The 19,253-nt window shown below is 32.5% G+C and overlaps 1 protein-coding gene across 8 annotated transcripts in view; it reads left to right on the top strand.

Moving 5' to 3' along the window:
* Positions 1 to 17,586, top strand: part of ZZZ3 (zinc finger ZZ-type containing 3) — an 85,292-nt gene extending 67,706 nt beyond the window's left edge. For 5 of the 8 annotated variants that reach the window (XM_023528029.1, XM_023528028.1, XM_011355524.2 and 2 more), the window contains 9 exons: positions 2,374 to 2,521; positions 2,605 to 2,720; positions 3,177 to 3,248; positions 4,234 to 4,335; positions 5,194 to 5,289; positions 7,324 to 7,476; positions 13,232 to 13,366; positions 15,887 to 15,987; positions 16,298 to 17,584. In XM_023528029.1, coding sequence (XP_023383797.1) covers positions 2,374 to 2,521; positions 2,605 to 2,720; positions 3,177 to 3,248; positions 4,234 to 4,335; positions 5,194 to 5,289; positions 7,324 to 7,476; positions 13,232 to 13,366; positions 15,887 to 15,987; positions 16,298 to 16,442 — 1,068 coding nt within the window. In that variant the 3' untranslated portion in view covers positions 16,443 to 17,584. Of the gene's footprint in view, positions 1 to 2,373; positions 2,522 to 2,604; positions 2,721 to 3,176; positions 3,249 to 4,233; positions 4,336 to 5,193; positions 5,290 to 7,323; positions 7,477 to 13,231; positions 13,367 to 15,886; positions 15,988 to 16,297 lie in introns of all 8 variants that reach the window. The other 3 variants (XM_011355522.2, XM_023528030.1, XM_011355527.2) reach the window with 3 other exon arrangements.
* The last annotated feature ends 1,667 nt before the right edge of the window (positions 17,587 to 19,253 follow it).

The following is a 19,253-nucleotide window of genomic DNA, read 5'->3' as shown; positions in this document are numbered from 1 at the left end:
TGCCAAATCCAAGAGGAAGAGTTATAAATTTTACTTAATTTTGAAATGTCCTTTATTTTAGTGTGAAAATTCCATTTAATATTCTGTTTTCTTTAAAATAGAACTTTCATATTTAACAGTTAACCAATTGAAAATGATTCAAATTTTTATAAAAACTTTTTTGGTATGTAAATATGGAGATAATCTAAATGCGCTTTTATGTTATAATGTGTGTCGTAAATTAGGGACCCACTAATTGTTCAGTAAATTTGAGAGGCATAATATTAATGAGCATTGCGTGAAAAGAATAAAACTGAAAAACTATGAAAAAGAATCCTCTTCTTCACCTTAAAAAAGAAAAACTTAGCCTGTGTAGCATGATAACTTTAGTTATTATTTATCAATTTTTAATGGATCACAAAAGTGATCTAACAGGTGTTGAGGGAACAACCCTGGGGACTTTGTTTCATTTAGGTGTATTAATTTATTTTTTGGATTTTTCTAGCTATAACATTTACTTGGCAAATATTCCTTTCTCTCCATGCTATAAGAATATTGACTATCATGATGGATATAGAATCTATATGTTGATTTGTTAAAACTTGCTTATGTTTCTATAACCACATCATATCATTCCTGTTATATAGTACGCCCACTTAGGTGTTTATTGATTCTGCATCGTTGTTATTAAACTCTTTGCTGGTGCAAGAAGATATAGTACTTATAATGGTTACTTACAGTGGATCCAACTAAAACAGATAGTATTAGAAAAGTAAATATTAATAAAAAATAAATTAACCTTAGTTTTATTTTATTCATGTTCCTGGGAAGGCAAAAAGATACAGTTAGGCACATTTACTTAATTTGTGTGCACTTGGTTATTTGCAGCTTTGGTTTAGAGCTGAATTTCTTTCACTTTATCTCAGAAGCAGATGTGATATTGACAGTCTTAAAATTTTTTAGAAAAATATACAGATATATATATTAAATATGTCATGAAAGATACTTTAGTAATTATGAAAAACTTAGTTCCCGGGAAAGAAATATTTCTACTAGATTCACTTTAGAAATTTGATTCTTTTGTTTTTATAGTTACTCATATATACTTAATTTGCCTGTTTTCTTTAGGTTTACTGTATTAGTTAAGTTGTTGACATGTGATCTGTTTGTTTTAGTGGACATCTAGAAACTCCTTATTAAAATTGGGGAAAACTTGTAGTATGTATTAGTATATAGAACACAGGGAACATTTATAGCTTACTAGCTTTTTTTGGTGTTACCATCATTACTTTCTTTGTTATTACCATCATTACTAATTTTGTAAAAGTTGAGCTTTAGATTTATATGAACTATTATGAAAATGATGGTAATAATTTAATATGTCATATGCAAAATGAAAATTAAGAATTGTGCTGCAAAGTGGATTTTGCTTGTCAGTTTCATAATTTATGACCTGATTTCTTTTCTCGTTTTATTGTGAGAAATATTAAGTACACCAAAAAGTTGAAAGTATTGTAGTTAACACATATCTACCCCCTAGATTCTACAATTATTATTTTACTATATTTACTTTATCATATATCACTCCTACTATCCATCATTCCATCTTACTTCAAGATGGAATGCATTTGATGCATTTCAAAGTTGCAGACATATATTTTCACACCAAAACACTTCAGAATGCATATTGTTAACTAAAATTCCTTTTTTAAATGTTTTTAAGGTAAAATTTACATACAATGAAATTCTTAAATCCTAATTGTAATCTGTGAATACTGAAAAATGCATCCACCTATGTAACCCAAATTCCTATCAAAAGATACTGATCATAATGACCTGGTAATAGTAATTATGACAACTAACGATTTCCCTAAAGGTGGTTGGTAAAGTAACTGATTTCCAAGTAAATTAAAGGTATAGTTTTGATTCTTAAGATGTCATTTTTTTTTGCATGTGGTAAAAATTATATACTGTGAAAATAATTCATTGTTTGATGGATAAGTCATGAATATTGGGATATATTTAAAATGAATTCTGCGTATCAAGTCTCCTCTCTTGCAGTCTAACACATTTTCTTTTCTTAGACATAAAACCTTTCTTTGCTTTGCTATTTATGTTTAAAGTGTGTTAATGACAAAGTGCAATATATTTATGTAGTTCAGCTTTAGAGATCTAAAAATAGTGCTTCTGTTTTGTTAAATTGATTCTTCCTTTACTTGTTTTTATCTTTACCATTTAATATTTAGACTATATTAACTTTATGGGCTATTAGATTTAAACAGTGTTTAGAAATGCCCAGTTAATGATTATTTGGATTTGGAGTCATCTGAAAATTTGGCTATAGTTGCTAATTTCTTGAATTAAATTTAGACTCACTTTATTTTTTCTCCCCAGGCCGATATAGGGCTTCCATATCCACAGAGAGTTGTTCAGTTGCCCGAGATTGTATGGGACCAATATACCAATAGCCTTGGGAATTTTGAAAGAGAATTTAAAAATCGTAAAAGACATACTAGGAGAGTTAAGCTAGTTTTTGATAAAGGTAAGAAATTATATAAGAATTTAAGGAGAGAAATATGTGGCAAAGTCTTGCTTTAATAATCCTATACATGGTCTTCTTTTTAGTAGGTTTACCTGCTAGACCAAAAAGTCCTTCAGATCCTAAGAAGGATGGAGAGTCCCTTTCATACTCTATGTTGCCTTTGAGTGATGGTCCAGAAGGCTCAAATAGTCGTCCTCAAGTAAGCAGTATAAAATGTCGAGAAAGAAAATTTGAATTATAGACAAAATATTTTAACATTTTACTGATTTGTATTCTTAAAATTCAAGCAGTCTTTCAGTGAGGATAGCAAGGACATGAACTTTGAAGTTAAAGAGAAACCGGGATTGGAATCCCAACTCTTAACACTTACTGGCTGTGGAACTCCACATGTCATTTATATTAATCTGTCCAAGCTGCAGTTTCCTTTTGTACCAACGTGACTAATATTACATATATTGTAGAATTGTGAGGATTAAATGAGTAATATGTGTAACATGCCTAGTACAGGGCCTGACACATAATATTTATTCCAAAAAAAGAGCTTTTTTACTGAAATATTTTTTGAATTAATAAAAAATTCCACCATTTGTATATTATTTGGCTATATCAAAGAGAAGTCTTTGTTATTTTGACAAAAGCCTTGTTTTATATGCAGATGATAAGAGGACGTCTGTGTGATGATACCAAACCTGAAACATTTAACCAATTGTGGACTGTTGAAGAACAGGTAATAGATATTTCTAAACTGTGTAGGTTAAAAAAAAAAAAAAAGTTAAAATTAGAGTATTATGAGTAAAGTGTATCTTGTATATCATCCCTCTTAACTATGAATTAAAAATATTTAAACTTATTTCTGTATGCCTTTTTGCACACTTCAAGAATTTGGATTTTGAGCAGATACGAAATCCTGTTTGGGGATGATTTTTAAAGAAGGAATCTGGGTTTTGGGAGAGGGGTTGAAAAAGGTAGTGAAATAGATGGAATTAAGTTTTTATATGCAGTTTGGGGAGAGAGAAAAACTTGAGGCCAAGTATAGCTGTGCCTTAGTGAATTCATATTCTCTTCTGGAGGGGAGCTGACAAAGCCAGGTCAGAGTGTTCTGTTACATTTTGGCATACAGCTTGGATTGTTTGTGGGTAAGATTTGAGAGACACATCTCTGTCTCCCATGAGGATTAATCCCACAGCTGTGATAAGTTTATCAAAAGTTTAAGAATCTTTATTTCACGTGTCCAGTTTATTCTGCATCTTTAGGACTGTAGGAGAATTTAGGAAATAGGTCAGAATGTTCAAATCAAATATTAGAATGGAGGACCACACAAAGGAGAGAAGTGTCTCTTAGTATTCTGTCTAAATCCAAATGAATTTATATGTTTTTGTCAAATCTATAGGGGGTGAGTCTAAATATAGTCTAGCAAGAAAAGATGGTCAGTGGAAATCACCAAGATATGTAAAATATTAATATAATTTTTTGTGCTGTCTTTTTACTGAAGTGAATAGAAAATCATTATAAGGTCATCTATAGGTTTATTCTCTAATTTCATTTTCCCTGTGATGTCTATAAGTTGCTTACTAGAAATTTTCCCTATCATGAGGATTTCTAGTACCTAACCTCCAAAGACGGTGAGAGAGTTTGTTAGTTTAAAATGAAATGTGAATATATTTAGAAACTCAGTATTAAACTTTCTTAAATTTGGTTTGGGTTTGGCTTAGAAAAAGCTTGAACAGCTACTCCTGAAATATCCTCCTGAAGAAGTAGAATCTCGACGCTGGCAGAAGATAGCAGATGAACTGGGTAATAGGACAGCAAAACAGGTAATTGAGGAGATGGCTCCACATTGTTGATATATTTCTGATAGTTTTTTTTAAATGAAGGGTAATGCATCTGACATCAGATCTGCAGCATCGTTTTTAGCTACAGAATGTACTACAGTATGTACGGTTTTTAAAATTAGCATTGTATACTTTCGTGTTGATATCAGAAACAACTTGAGATAATTCTGCATTGGATTATTACTAAATACTAAAAAAAATTAAAATGTAATGAGCTTAGTGTCTCTTGAATATTTGAGTATACCAGTTACATGCTTTTTGGTTAGACTATGCTAATAGCTTTGTGACATTGCCTTACTCGGTGTTCCCTGGTTATAGCTCAAAAAAAAAAAAAAAAACCACCTAGCAGTTTCACCTTCACATTCCCATCGATATTAATAATTGTGTTTTTGTTTTACAAGCATGCATACTCACAAGTTGAAAATATTTATTTACTTTTGGAATCAATTTAGTGATTTTTTTGGGGTGGGGGTCTGGATTTTAAAATGTATCTTTGGCAGTTTAAAATTATTTCTACATTTATGGTAAATTTTTAATTGTTCTCATTCATTTAGATACTCATATATATTTTAATTTTTAAAAACTATTCTGGTATTACAGACTTGTATGCAGAGGAGAATGATTCAGTAGAAAACGAATAAGTGATGATATAGGATAGAATGATTAATTGTAGAGCATTTAGCAGTAAATCCTGACTCAACAGTACTTTAGGACCTCTCATACACTCTAATAGAAAACATAAACACTTAGATTAGTACATTTCAGAACAGTGCAAAAAAAAAGCCATTCAGGTATTGCATGTTTTGTCATTATGTTAAAAGGCTTGTCATGTTTCCTTAGGTTGCCAGCCGAGTGCAGAAGTATTTCATAAAACTAACGAAAGCTGGTATTCCTGTCCCAGGCAGAACACCAAACTTATATATATATTCCAAAAAGGTAAAAATAAAATAGAAGAAAATAGATCTTAGATTAAACTCATCAGAGTCAGAATTGTGTGTGCAAATATATACGTTTATCAGAACAGAGTTGTTTTATTTTTAAAATTTGACTCACTCTAAGCATTTTGTTGTATTGGGTATAAACAGAGGGTGGGATTCCATTATTGCTACTCAGTGAAATTGAGCTAGCTTTAATGATGTTCATTATTTTCTTAGAAGTAGGTTAGTTTGTGTGATTGAGTGCTACTCAAAAGATTTTAGAGTAAATGTATATCAGAAAGGCCTTTATGATGTTGAAATTATTAGGATGTTCGACAATCAGTTTCTGGTTTTTTTTTAGCTGTGCTACATAAATCCAAGAATAGAAATATTGAAGATATTTTATTTAATCCTCACTACAGTTCTAGAAGTGTAAGGAACATTATCACCTTCGCTTTACTGATAATAATGTTAATAGCTAACTGTTATTCTTACTGTTGAATGCTCTAGACCAGGTACTGTTCTACAGCTTTTTTAAGGATGAGAAAACTAGGCTTTAAGATACGTTGAATAAATTGTTTTATTACATCACTAATAAGTCTGGAAACTATTGATTCTAATCCCAGATCATTTCCATTATTCTCTGCTTGTCTCTATAATGAAAAAGCTACCATCTTCTTCTCATAGAGAACACACTACATTAGGTTGTAGCCAGTTTTTTGCTTTAATTAAAAAAAATAAGGTACATAATTGGCCTTCTTTCATTTCCTTAGTAAATCATCCTGATACTTTTCCACCACTGACATTCTTCACATGAGAAGCTAAGAGTATATCTAATGCTGTTACCCTTCTTTATTGAAGCTAACTATTTTATATAATTGTACATTAAGGATATTGTCTATACAATATACAATTCTTTGTTTTACAAGTTTTGTTTTTATTCTTTTTACCAAGTTTTGGAAGCTTGTTTTAATTTGTCAATTGTTGTAAATATTTTGGACTTTATTTTTTTCCCAAATATAGCATTACCTGTGTTAGATATGTAGAATTCATTCTATAACTTCAGAATATTGGAACTTTGATAAACTAGCATTCAACTTAACAACTTAACAGTTTAACTCTAATATTTATGGTTAGTTTCTAAGTTAACTTTAGAAGTCTTGTGCACCTTATATTTTCACATCTAAGACTCAGTGATGATGACAAAAGAAAATACTAAAGAAACCTAAATGTCTTCCTTCCTTTGGATGCATGAATTTTAAGTTAACAGACATTTTGACTGTAGATATGTAGCCCAGCCATAGATGGAGTGATTCTTTGCTAGGGTTATAGTTTGCATTTTAAAACAGATAAAATGATGGTTCTCCATATAGCTGAGGTTATTCTTTGTGGCTGTGCTGTCAATGAAGAGAGAAAGTCAGCATATTGGCTGAGAGTGGGGGCTTTGGCACTACACAGGCCTAGTTTGTAATATTGGTCTACCATTCTCTAGCTGCAACGCTTTGAACAAGAAACAATCTCTTCATGTCTCTATTTCTTCATATTTAAATTAAAGATGATAATAATTACTTTATAGGAATGTTATGAGGATTAAATGACATTCCATAGAGTAAGCAATCAGTCAGTGTTAGGTACTATTTTCAGACATTGATCATGTGGAAATTTTCCTTGATAGTTTTAGTTTTATATCTGGCTTAGGCTTCTTCATCTTTCTCGATATTCTATAAGACGACTATATAACAGGAGTTCATTAAATGCCAAGAGTGTGATAAATGCTGTTAATACAAATATAAACTAGATAACGAGTGTGTGGTTCATTGTACTGTTCGTTGTTGGGATATTTCCCATATATATATATATATATATATATATATGTATGTATTTTAAAGGCTATTTGTACTTTAAAAATCCAGATAACAGAAAAAGCAGTCACGTAAAAGTATGCTAACAAAGGTGCTAATAGACTTGCAGGAAGTGACATTTATATTTTTATATTATTGATCCATTTAATGACTTTCCACTGTTCCAATTAAAAATTTGTTTTCTCACTTAGTCTTCAACAAGCAGACGACAGCACCCCCTTAATAAGCATCTCTTTAAACCTTCCACTTTTATGACTTCCCACGAACCTCCAGTGTATATGGATGAAGATGATGACCGATCTTGTTTTCATGGCCACATGAATACTGCTATCGAGGAAGCATCAGTAAGTTATTTATTTATGTTATATATTTACATTTATCTATGAATTATACAGATTAGGGTACAGAATGAGAGCACCCGGATTTTCTAATGATTCCTACTCTTCAGAGAATTTTGATTTCTTTTAATTAACCTCAAATATATGGGATTTTTAATAATGTGTGTAAAAATATTTTTTATAAAGAAATTTTCAAACATATACAAAAATAGAATAATATAATAAACCCACATGTACCCATCACCCTACTTCAACAGTTATCAGTTTGTGGTAATCTTGTTTTCAGCTATGCTTCCTACCCGCCCCAACTTTGTCAGAGATTATTTTGGAGCAAGTCCCAGACATTACACAATATCATTATGTTTGTAAAAGGTAATTCTTTATGTAATCAAATATATAGTCAGTTCACATTTACCCAGTTATAAATTGCAGTAGATTTTCTCCTTCCTTCTTACCTCTCTCCTTCCTTCTCTCTCTCTCCTTTTACCCATCTCACAATTTTTTTTTGTTATGAAAAACTGGGTTATTTGTTTTATAGACTTTACCACTGTGTGGATTTTATTGTTTGTATCTCCTTGGTGTCATTTAACCTGTTTCTCCATTCCCTGAATTTCCTATAAATTGATAGTGGTCTAGATAATTGATTAGATTCAGATTAGTTTGTTTCTTAGGGTGGGCAGGACTACTTCATGTCTTCTTTTATCAGTCTGGTCATCTGTCCTTTTTTGACATAGCAGCCATTCATCATTGCCTAGGTTCATTAATTTATTACATGTTATAAAATAGTGCAGTTCTTTCATTTGTTCTTCATTTATTTGATAGAATATTCTATAAAATAAACCCTCCTCATCAACTATTTGATTATCTTAAGGTACTTATTAAAAAGGGCAGCATAACTGCTCAATTCTTCCTTTGATTTTCTTGTTTTTATTTTTATTTTATTATTTTATTATTTGATTTTCTTGTTTTAAAATAATTTGTTCTCTAATATCCTCCAAAAATAACTAATGAGGTTTTTAAAATTTGTATTCTCATGAACTGTTAGACTCCAGTATATTTAATGTGTTTCAGTACATTGATATTACTGTCGTTATTAGTGTTCAAATTGATCCATTGGTCAGTTGTAACATATTCAGGTTGGATTTTGAATCCTTTTGACAAGACTCTAGTAGCCTTTGATAGTTTCCTTACTGTCTGGTGTGACAAGGAAATTCCAGGCTTGTCTTATACATTTCCTGCCTCAGACCTTGAGTCAGTCCAGTCTTCGCTCTGGGAATGTTGTTTCTGCTTGATCGATCTTTGTTTCTGGCCTTTTTAGTGGACAGAGCTGGGAAATATATTTCTGTTCAAAGATAAAAGACATCAGTTTATATTTTTTGTTTCAAATTCGGTGTGAGGACTATGGAGATTTTACTTTCCCTAATTGATCTTAAATATATATCTCCTTTCTCCCATGCTGAAAATCTCATATATCGGTAATATCAACATAATACTCCCTTTTTTTGTGTCTCACATTGATCACAAGTCTCAGAATATAATACTAACACTACCATCAACAAATTGATTACTGAAAACAATTTTTTTAACAGTTCTTTTTTGCATAGGATATATCCCACTACAGAAGTAAATCAAATAACACTTTTTAAACCTACTTGGACGAATTCCTCTCTGTTTCATTGACTGGATGCTAATTTAGTGACTTCATTTCATTTCACTTTCTACTCATAGTGATTTTTTTTTATTGGTGTTAATATTTTTATTATCTTGAAATCCCATTTCCTCAATAATTAATCATGATTCTGATTCCTTGTTTAAACCACAAGATTACTTTATATCTTTCATAATATTCTGATTATATATAATAATTGGAAAAAGAGATTTTATTGAAAAGTTATCAAATAAAAAAGTAAGTCTCCTTTGTTCTGTTTCTAGATTAATCAAATATTGATTTTATACTTTGGTATCAGACTGATAAAATGACTACATTCTTTAAAAAGATTTTTTTAAACTTGTCTTTTGTGAAACGGCTAATATCTGCTGTGTTTTAAGATGGCATTTGTGTGTAATTTTGTATTTTGTGAATATTAGAACTGTTCATTTAAGAAATATTTACGTATATTTAATATAAGGTTCTGCTAGAGGTCAGCTAAATAGTTGTAAACCAAATATCTATGATCTTTGCTAGTATAAATTTTAGTCTTATGGGAGTAGATAAATGTGTAATCATGTCAATAAGTTACAGATTTTAAAAAGTCCTTACAAAATAGGTGTATTATAATTATTCAAGAGGTACTTAATTTCAATTGAAAGTGTAAGTAGGAGACCTGAGTAAGTGATAGTCAAGCTGGCAATTGAAGGATGAATAAACTCTAGCCAAGTGAGGAGTGGTAGGTGGATATTTAAAAGAAGTACACTTTGAGAAAATTGGCAAAATATAATATAGTAGATTTAATTTAACTTTTGCTTGGTTGGTTTTATTTAAATGAGCACCAATTCAATTCATCCTGATTACTTTAAAATAGCTATTCAAGTGTATAGTCCCGTCTTATACACGAGAGATAAATTCCAAGACAGCCAGTAGATTTCTGAAAGCTCAGTACCAAACCCAGTATATACTGTGTTTTTTCCCATACATGCGTGCCTATGATAAAATTTAATTTATAAATTAGGCAATTTCACAGATAGAATATTTATTATTACTGTAGATCTTAGCAACCTTAGCATACAATTTCTTTTCTTTCCTCTAATTTAGTTGAGAGTTTTTACCTTTCATTTCAAGAAAGCACTTGACAGCTTCTCTTTGACATCTCCGAATTACCAACATCACTACTCTTGCATTTGAGGGCCATTATTAACTAAAATAAGGGTTACTTGAACACAAGCACTGAGATATTACAAGAGTCTGATACCCAACATAGTTACTAGGTGACATGCAATTTATATATGCTGGACAAAGGAATAATTTATGTCCCGGGCAGGACAGATCGGAATGATGCAAGATTTCATTATGCTACTCAGAACTTAAAGCTTATGAATTGGTTATTTCTGGTATTTTTCATTTAATATTTTCAGACTGCAGTTAATCATGGTCAATGGAAACTGTGGAAAGCAAAATTGCGGGTAGGGCGAGACTACTGTTTTTAATGAAGCCTCTGGTGGTAAAATTTATAGATTTTAATTTTTCAGAAAAGCAATAACTAGAGAGACAATATGATTACATGTCTATACTGCCTTAGTTTTGAAACCCATACACCATTTTCATTCCATTGGAAATTAGTCATAGTATTTCCCCTTTAGATAAATTTAAAATAATTATAACTAGGAAATCTGTTTATGGATACTTTTTTTTGGAATTTTTTTTTCCTCCTCTTTAATTCCCTCCTCTCCCACTTCCACCCTTGACCTATGGACGTTGCCGTTTCCCCTTAAGAACTGGATCTCTGAAGGCAGGTCGTCTCTTCCCATGTGCTCATGTGGTGCACCCAGGGCCTGGCGCACCCGGGCTATGGTCCATGGCTCCACCTGGGGCACGAACCCAGGATCTTCTGCGTGTAAAGCAGATGTGCTAACCACTACACTATGGAGCCACCCCTGGAATTTTTAACTATGATAAATATAGAACAAAATTTACTATTTTTAACCAATTTTAAGTGTACAGCTCAGTAATGTGAAGTACACATTCATGGTATGTAGTCTTCAGAACTCTTTACAGCTTGCGAAACTGAAACTCTAAATCCGTTAAACTACATCTCCCCATTCCCTCCTTCTTTAAGCCTTTAGCAGTTCCACTTCTTCTTTATGTCTCTATGAATTTGACTATTCTAGGTATGTCATTTAAGTGGAATCATACAGTTTTTGTCCTTCTGTAACTGATTTATATCACTTAGCATAATGTCTTCAGGGTTCATCCTCTTATAAACGTGTCATAACTTCCTTTCTTTTTAAGACTGAATAATATTCCATTGTGTATATAAACCACATTTTGTTTATCCATTTATCTGTCATGGGCACGGATTACTTTCACCTTCGGGCTGTTATGAATACTGCTGTGAACATGGGTGTATGAATATATATTCGAGTCCCTGCTTTTATTCCTTTGGATATATACCCAGAAGTGGAAATGCTGGATCACATGATAATTCTCTGTTTAATTTTTGAGGAGCCACCATACTGTTTTCCATAGTGGCTAGAATATTTTACATTCTCACTAACAGTGTTCAGGGGTTTCAATTTCTCTAAATCCCTTCCAATAATGTTTTTTGTTTTTGTTTTTTTTTTAAATTTTGATAGTAGTCACCCTAATAGGTGTGAAGTAATTTAACTTTTCTTAATCTCAGTCTTGTTGACCAAATTTTATGCTATCCTTAGACTTAAAATGCAAATTAAAAAATTTAGCAGAATAAGTACTCTGTATTTGCTTAAAATATCTGAATTTAATAAATTTCATTATAAAATTTCTTACTATCTTATTTAATTATATAGCTCACATCATATTTATGTATTTATTAGATTATGTTGTCTTTCCCAGTGGTGACATAGGAAAGCAGTATCTTTAGTTGACAAGAATTTGAAATAGATGAAAGATAGTGGGAGACAGGTGAAATGTGAGATTGTAAAAAATCTTTTATCCAACTAAGGACTTTGGACCAGATGCTGAAGACTTTGGGAGATTTTAAGTAATGGTGAGTGTAGAGGAGAGAGTGGGTACTATAGCGGACCGATTTGAGAGAAATTAGAAAGTATTAAATAGTGACAGAATTTGTTGGATTAGATATAAGATTGGTGAAAAATTAAGGATAACTGATTTAGGCTTTGGACTGCTGAGTGTATAAGAAATTAGTTAAAGAGTCAGATGAATCTGAGTTCAAATCATTGGACTTCACAACTAATTAACTATGTGACCTTAAGCAAATGTTATAATTTCTATACATGTCAGTTTCCTTGTTGTAAAATAAACATACTAACTAGTTAATAATACCTAACATGGAGAGCAGAAAGGGTGGGAAGTGCCCAAGGGTTCTCTGATCCAGGATTGGGAATCGATAGACCCTAGGGGTCAGTGAATTGGGGATGCTTTTAGGAATGTTATGGAAATTAGTGACCATGGGGTCAGTCATGAGGAAGCAAAGGAAAGTAATGGATTCTGGGTGATAGCACAAATAAATTGGGAGAATAGGAAGCACTTAGTGATTCATCTATCAGCTTCAGCTTCATATATTTATATAGTTTTTATTATTCATTTCTTTTATACTCTTCTAAATTATCTTTGTAACTTATTACATCCCTTTGATCATTGCGCATACAGAGCAGAAAGCAAAGGAGAGATTGGCTTGTTTGTTGTCAAGAAGATGTTATAGGATTTACTTGGGGAAGCATAAAAATCTTTTAGATTGCAGAAGGGGCGCTTCTTGCAGATCAGGGAGAAGTAGATTATAAGGATACTCTGAAGTAGCCTGGAGTCTGGACAGAGTGCATCTGCATTTAGTGTATGACAGGTGGGAGTCATGCTGTGTTTCCCTGGTACTTGGATTATGCAGTAGCCTACTACAATTCAGTTGCATTAAGAAGTCCTCCAAAAGTATTAGTCTGAAATATTGCTAAAATTAGCATTAGTATTCTGTGAGCACTGAAAGGTGAGTTACCTTAAAAGTGAAAAAATATCTTGTCAGTAGAAAAATATTCTATATTTCTGTTTCTTACACTTAATTCATTTTAATTATCAAACTAACATTTTCGTTTTATGTTTTGTTCTTTTCAATAGGATGAAGAAAGTGTCCCTATCATGTATAGGAATTTACCTGAATATAAGGAACTATTACAGCTTAAAAAGTTAAAGAAGCAGAAACTTCAGCAAATGCAAGCCGAAAGTGGATTTGTACAACATGTGGGCTTCAAGGTAAAAAATTCTACTTAATCTTACTATTTACTTAATTTTTGAAAGGGCAATTAAATAATATCTAAGGTGATTTTGAAGCTTGAAACTCCAGTTTCCAAGCATATATAGGTAAAAGTAAGTTAAGCTCTTATCCTGTTCATTTATACAAAGTAGTGTGCCACAATTATTGATGTCAAGAGGTTTACAATTCAGTAGAGAGAAGACACACAGATAAGGTATCTATACTTTGAGGTAAAATATGAGATGAGAGGTTGCTGTCTAGCTGTTTCTCTTTATGTCCCAGCTTTACTGAGATATAATTGCCAAAAATTGTATATATTTAAAGTGTACTAATATTTAAGGTTAAAAAAAGCACCTCACATAGGCATACTGTGCATTTTGTGCGTTGGAGCGGGGAGTGAGAACACTAAAGGCATACTCTCTCAGCAAATTTCAAGGATTGCATATTTGAAAATTGTTATTAAACAATCGCAATACTGTACGTTAGATCTCCAGAACTTATTTATTTTATAATTGAAAAATTTGTACCCATTGACAGACATCTTCCCATTTCTCCTATTCTCCAGCCCCTGGCAACCACCATTCCACTCTCTCCTCTGAGTTTGACTGTTTTAGATTCCACCTACCTATAAGTGAGATCATACAGCATTTGTCTTTCTGCATCTGGCTTATTATGCTGTGTCCTCTAGATTCATCCATGTTTTCCCAAATGGCAGATTTCCTTCTGTTTTAAGGCTGAATAATGCTCTGTGTGTGTGTGCGCGCGCGCGCCATGTTTTTCTTATCCATTTATCCATGAAATTATTTTTCTTTTTGTTGCTGTTGTTCATAGATCAGAAATTTCTTTTTCCCTTTCAGATTCAATTATCTCTACTCTTCTTTGAGAGGCTAGTTCAGTTATCTCTACTGTTCTTTGAGAGGCTAGTAGAAATACATTTATTCATTGCACAAAATTTTAAAATACTCATTATGTTTCCGGTACTTTGCTAGAGATTTGGCAGTTAAACAAGACAGAGTCAGTTCCTGCCCTTTTTCTGTTTTCATCTCATAAGGAATTTAGAGAAGTTAAATAAGTCAAATAGTTCAGTATGACTAGAGTGCCTACTGGAGAGTAGTGAGAGGCTATTGAGGTGCCTTGGAAATTTTGCTAAGGAGTTTAAACTGTCCTAAAAGATTGGGGAATCGTTGAATGATTTTAAGCAGAGAATAACATGAAATTTGTATTTCAGAAAGATCATTCTTAAACTGTTTATATTGATAACCTTCAGTGAGGCAGTGGATTTAGAGTGGATAACTCTTAATTTCTGACTGCTATGTTGCTAATTTTTTTTAACAATGATGTATTTGTGTATGTTATTTATGTGGCTGAAAAAAATGAAGTCAAGGAATAAAAGATCATTCTTACCTTAGTATGGAGAATACATAGGAAGAAAGCAAGGCTTGAGGCAGGGAGACTACATTAGAGATTCTTTTGATAATTTAGACAAAAGATGAGCATGTCCTGAAATTGACTGTAGAAGTAGAGATTGTTAAGAACCCTTGAGGCATTAGAATTGACTGTACTTGATGAGATTGAAGAAAATAATAATGAAACCACGAACTAAATAGATTTGCTGGTAGCAGTATACATAAAAATTCTGATGTGTGCTGTGACTGATAAATTGAAATTTAAAACAAAATTTTATACCTCTGGTCCTCTGGCGTGGCCATTAACCAGACTATTTTAAATGATTTTTCCTCTTGATCTTTCAGTGACCCTACTTTTCTTTAGAGATTTTCCCAATTGACAGCTCTGGCCTTTAAAGAGGAAACTCATAATTTTGCTGCAAGACCCAGCTATGGCTTGTTGGCCAGTCAGGCAGCTAGCTACTCTAGTTGGTCTGATGATCAAAGAAAACTAGAAATGAGATTTACTTTGATTTCTAAAATAGCACAAGAACACACTGAGGACTGTCACAATGCCACCACAGTGAGAAAGAGCTAGATCTGCCTTTTCTTCATGGTGGGCATTGGTTATTAGGAGGCTTAAGGCTTTGAAAATAGTTCAGTAAGATAGAAGTTTCAGAGAGGATTTTGTGTTCACCAAGGTTTATGTTACGTACGATAGATAGCCTATTAAATTGTTCTGTGACATATTTGGATAGCTTTAACTATGGTATTAAGTCAGGGGTTCTCAATCACCGTCATTGTACACTGGTATGAGCTACTTTTCAAATTATTAGTTGCTAATAATTAGATGCCCAAGTTTGTCAATGATTTTCTTAAAATTAAAAAAAAAAAACCATATTAAGGTTATTTCCTATAATGTCCCCTCTCACCCACCTGTAGCTTGATCTTGAATAGATGGAATTTCAGCTAGTTTGCTAGAATTTGTACCTAACTTAAAAACATTTTTGTGTCAGACCACTGTCTAGTGCATCTGGAAAGTGGAGATGTCTGTGTGCACAGCAGGATAAAAAAAAAAAAAAGATTTTGGAACAATGTAACATAATACTTTTTTGCTTTCTGAATCTTTTATAGTGTGATAACTGTGGCGTAGAACCTATCCAGGGGGTTCGGTGGCATTGTCAGGATTGTCCTCCGGAAATGTCTTTGGATTTCTGTGATTCTTGTTCAGACTGGTAAGTGTTTTCTTTGTTGTAGATCTTAAATTTTGACAAGTGAAGAGTTTTTCAGCCACTAGTGAATTTAATTTTCCAAACTACTTAGAAAATAACATTAACTATGGTGGATTAAATTTTGTGGTTCTAGGCAATTAAGAAATTTTCACTATCTGTCTCAAGTAACTTACCATTAGCGATTTTTCATGATAGATTAATGGTTTTAAACAGGTCGAGCTTTAAGGAAGTTTTGTAATATGGAGGCCAAAATGCATCCAGTGCCATGTAATAATGTGTTTGTGTGTGTTTTTTTTTTTTTTTTTTTTTGCAGCCTACATGAAACAGATATTCACAAGGAAGATCACCAATTAGAACCAGTTTATAGGTCAGAGACATTTTTAGACAGAGACTACTGTGTGTCCCAGGGCACCAGTTATAATTACCTTGACCCAAACTACTTTCCAGCAAACAGATGACATGGAAGAGAACATCGTATACTAGTCCTCTTCAACACATAGCAATGGTATCATTGTGAGTTATGTGCACAGTTTGGAAAGATTCTCTGCTTTCCCTGAAATGACACTCACAGCATGACAGCTTCCTGAGTGTTCTCGTCAAGTCCAGCTCTGCACTGTTGTGGCTCTAGATCAGCAGCTGAACATTCCTGGTGAGCAAAGGGTTTCCTGGGTGAATTTCTCAGCACCACCCTAAAGTCTTCTCGGTGGTGATCTTAAATGGGTGAGATGGAAACGAGAGCACACATTAAAGAGAGAGTAAATTCCAAAGGTTTCAAAGAACTTGGTCATAACTATGATAAAGAGAAGACAAAGTATTTATATTACAACAGTTTAGTAGCTTTCAGTTTTGTGAAAATAGTTTTCAGCACAGAAACTGACTTCTTTAGACAAAGTTTTAACCAATGATGGTGTTTGCTTCTAGAATATACACTTTAAAAGAACTCACTGTCCCAGTGGTGGCCATTGTTGGCCTTTAGTAAATTGGAGCTGCTTAACCATATTGATGTCTAATTAATTTCTTTTAACCACAATGAACTGTCCTTATTACCAACAGCGAAAGCACTACAGGAGGCATCAGTGACATTGCTTCCTTAACCAGCTCATGGTGTGTGAATGTTATAAAATTGTCACTCAGATATATTTTTTAAATGTAATGTTATATAAGATGATCATGTGATGTGTACAAACTATGGTGAAAAGTGCCAGTGGTAGTAACTGTGTAAAGTCTCTAATTCACAACATTAATTCCTTTAAAATACACAGCCTTCTGCCTCTGTATTTGGAGTTGTCAGGGCAACTCATCAAAGAAAACTGCCTAATATAAAAATCATATATATGGTAATAATTTCCCTCTTTTGTAGTCTGCACAACATCCATAAAAGATTGTATTTTTATTACTATTTAAACAAGTGATTAAATTTAGTCTGCGCAGTGAGCAAAAGTTCACATGCATTCTTTTATACTGCTGGATTTTGTTGTGCATCATTTAAAACATTTTGTATGTTTCTTCTTATCTGTGTATACAGTATGTTCTTGAATAATGTTCATTTGTCAGGAGAACTGTGAGAAATAAACTACGTGGATACTGTCTGTTTATATTATAGAATGTTTGTTGTGACTTCCTTTAGGTTTTCGATTTTTTTTTTACTAGTGTTAAACCACCTTTTTTTTTTTTTTTTTAAAGATTTGCCTTACCTATCTGTTTTTTAAAAAGAGTAAGGACTATATTATGGAAAAGAGGGTGAACTTGAGAAGTTCCATAAAAGATGGTAACATTTTCACTGTGTATGCTGAAATGCTAAATTAAACTAGGTTATAAAAAAGAACACATACTATGGTGAAGAAAAAGGCAGTTATGTCCAGATGTGAAAACTAAACTTAGGTTGAAAAATTTTCTCATTCTTTTGATGAAAATAAGCACCCCACATATTTAATTTAAATAGGTGGTTTTTGAAAATCACTCTATTCCCTGGAAATTATTGACTCTTGGAAAAGACTATATATATTCTAAGATTGCTTAAGTATTATACTGACCCAATTTTTAGAGTCTCCTGCTTTTTCTAATTTTAAATCAAGGAAACGTTATTTACTAGTCCTCTAATACATTGTAGGGTACTAAAATCATACCCTGAATATTTTTAATTGAGAAAAGTAATATAATCTTTAATGTAGAAATGAGAATTTTAACATAATATATTAATTAAAGATTACTGATGATGTTGATAAAATATATTGCATCAGGAAGAAAAGGAAATGGACTTGAGCATAACTTCTCACCCTGGAATTAATTGGTTGGGGAAGAGAGAAATTATTAGAATTCTGGGCTTTTTGATATTAAAAGTTAAGTGAATATGCCAGAAGACCTACCTTCAACTTGTAGCAAGACAGTAGCACTTGATGGTAACTTCTGTGACTTCTGTGTTTGTATAGGAATAATACCTGTTAGTTTTGGGGAACCATTTAGATCCATTCGGGAATCCCATAAAGTATGAATTATGCTTTGGAAGAGAGCTATGAATGATATAGTCGTTATGTGAACAGATAAACAGTAGTAGATATAACTACGTAAATGTATTTTTCAAAGGCAGAGATTTTGAGAATTTTGAATGGCAAAGATGATTATTTTCTGCTTGAGCAAGGATGTGTTTAGTTTGCATTTTTTTAGTTCTAGGCCAATTGCCCTCTTACCCTTAAAAGATCCTAAAGGGTAGTAATAGTGGTAATGTATTGTCATTGTTTTAATTTAAGGACTGCAGGAATGGGCAGGGCTATCATTTGTAAGTAGGCCTTCCATCTTATACAAAGTATTAGCTGTGGGAGACAATATAGACCTACTTGTTAAAGCATTGCTTCTTAAGTAGTAGTCAATAGTTCAGATGTAGTATTTCCTGACATAATGTGCTCAAATTTTTTGCTAAAAACTGAAGGAACTTTTAATGACACCTAAAACGACTGCTTTAAGATTTAAGCAGAGGAGATTTTGATTTGTGTGATGTGCACTAATAATAACAAACACTGATATAGTGCTTACTATGTGCCAAGCAAGCATATTGTAAAGGATTAAATTTTCACAGCTTTATGAGGCAGGTTCATTTATTATTCTGTTTTCAAGTGAGAAAATAAAAGCCCAAGAGGTTAAATAACTTGCCCAAGGTCATAGAGGTAGTAAAGTGGTGTGCTTGGATTTTAACCTAGATCAGTTGCTTCAGATTCAGTGTTTGCCTGTCTCACTACTCTATTTCCGTTTGTGTCAGACATCACTAAGGTGGT

The sequence above is a fragment of the Pteropus vampyrus genome, unplaced genomic scaffold, assembly GCF_000151845.1.
Source record: "Pteropus vampyrus isolate Shadow unplaced genomic scaffold, Pvam_2.0 Scaffold22, whole genome shotgun sequence".
NCBI lineage: Eukaryota > Metazoa > Chordata > Mammalia > Chiroptera > Pteropodidae > Pteropus > Pteropus vampyrus.
This window is presented reverse-complemented; position numbering and strand designations above follow the sequence as displayed.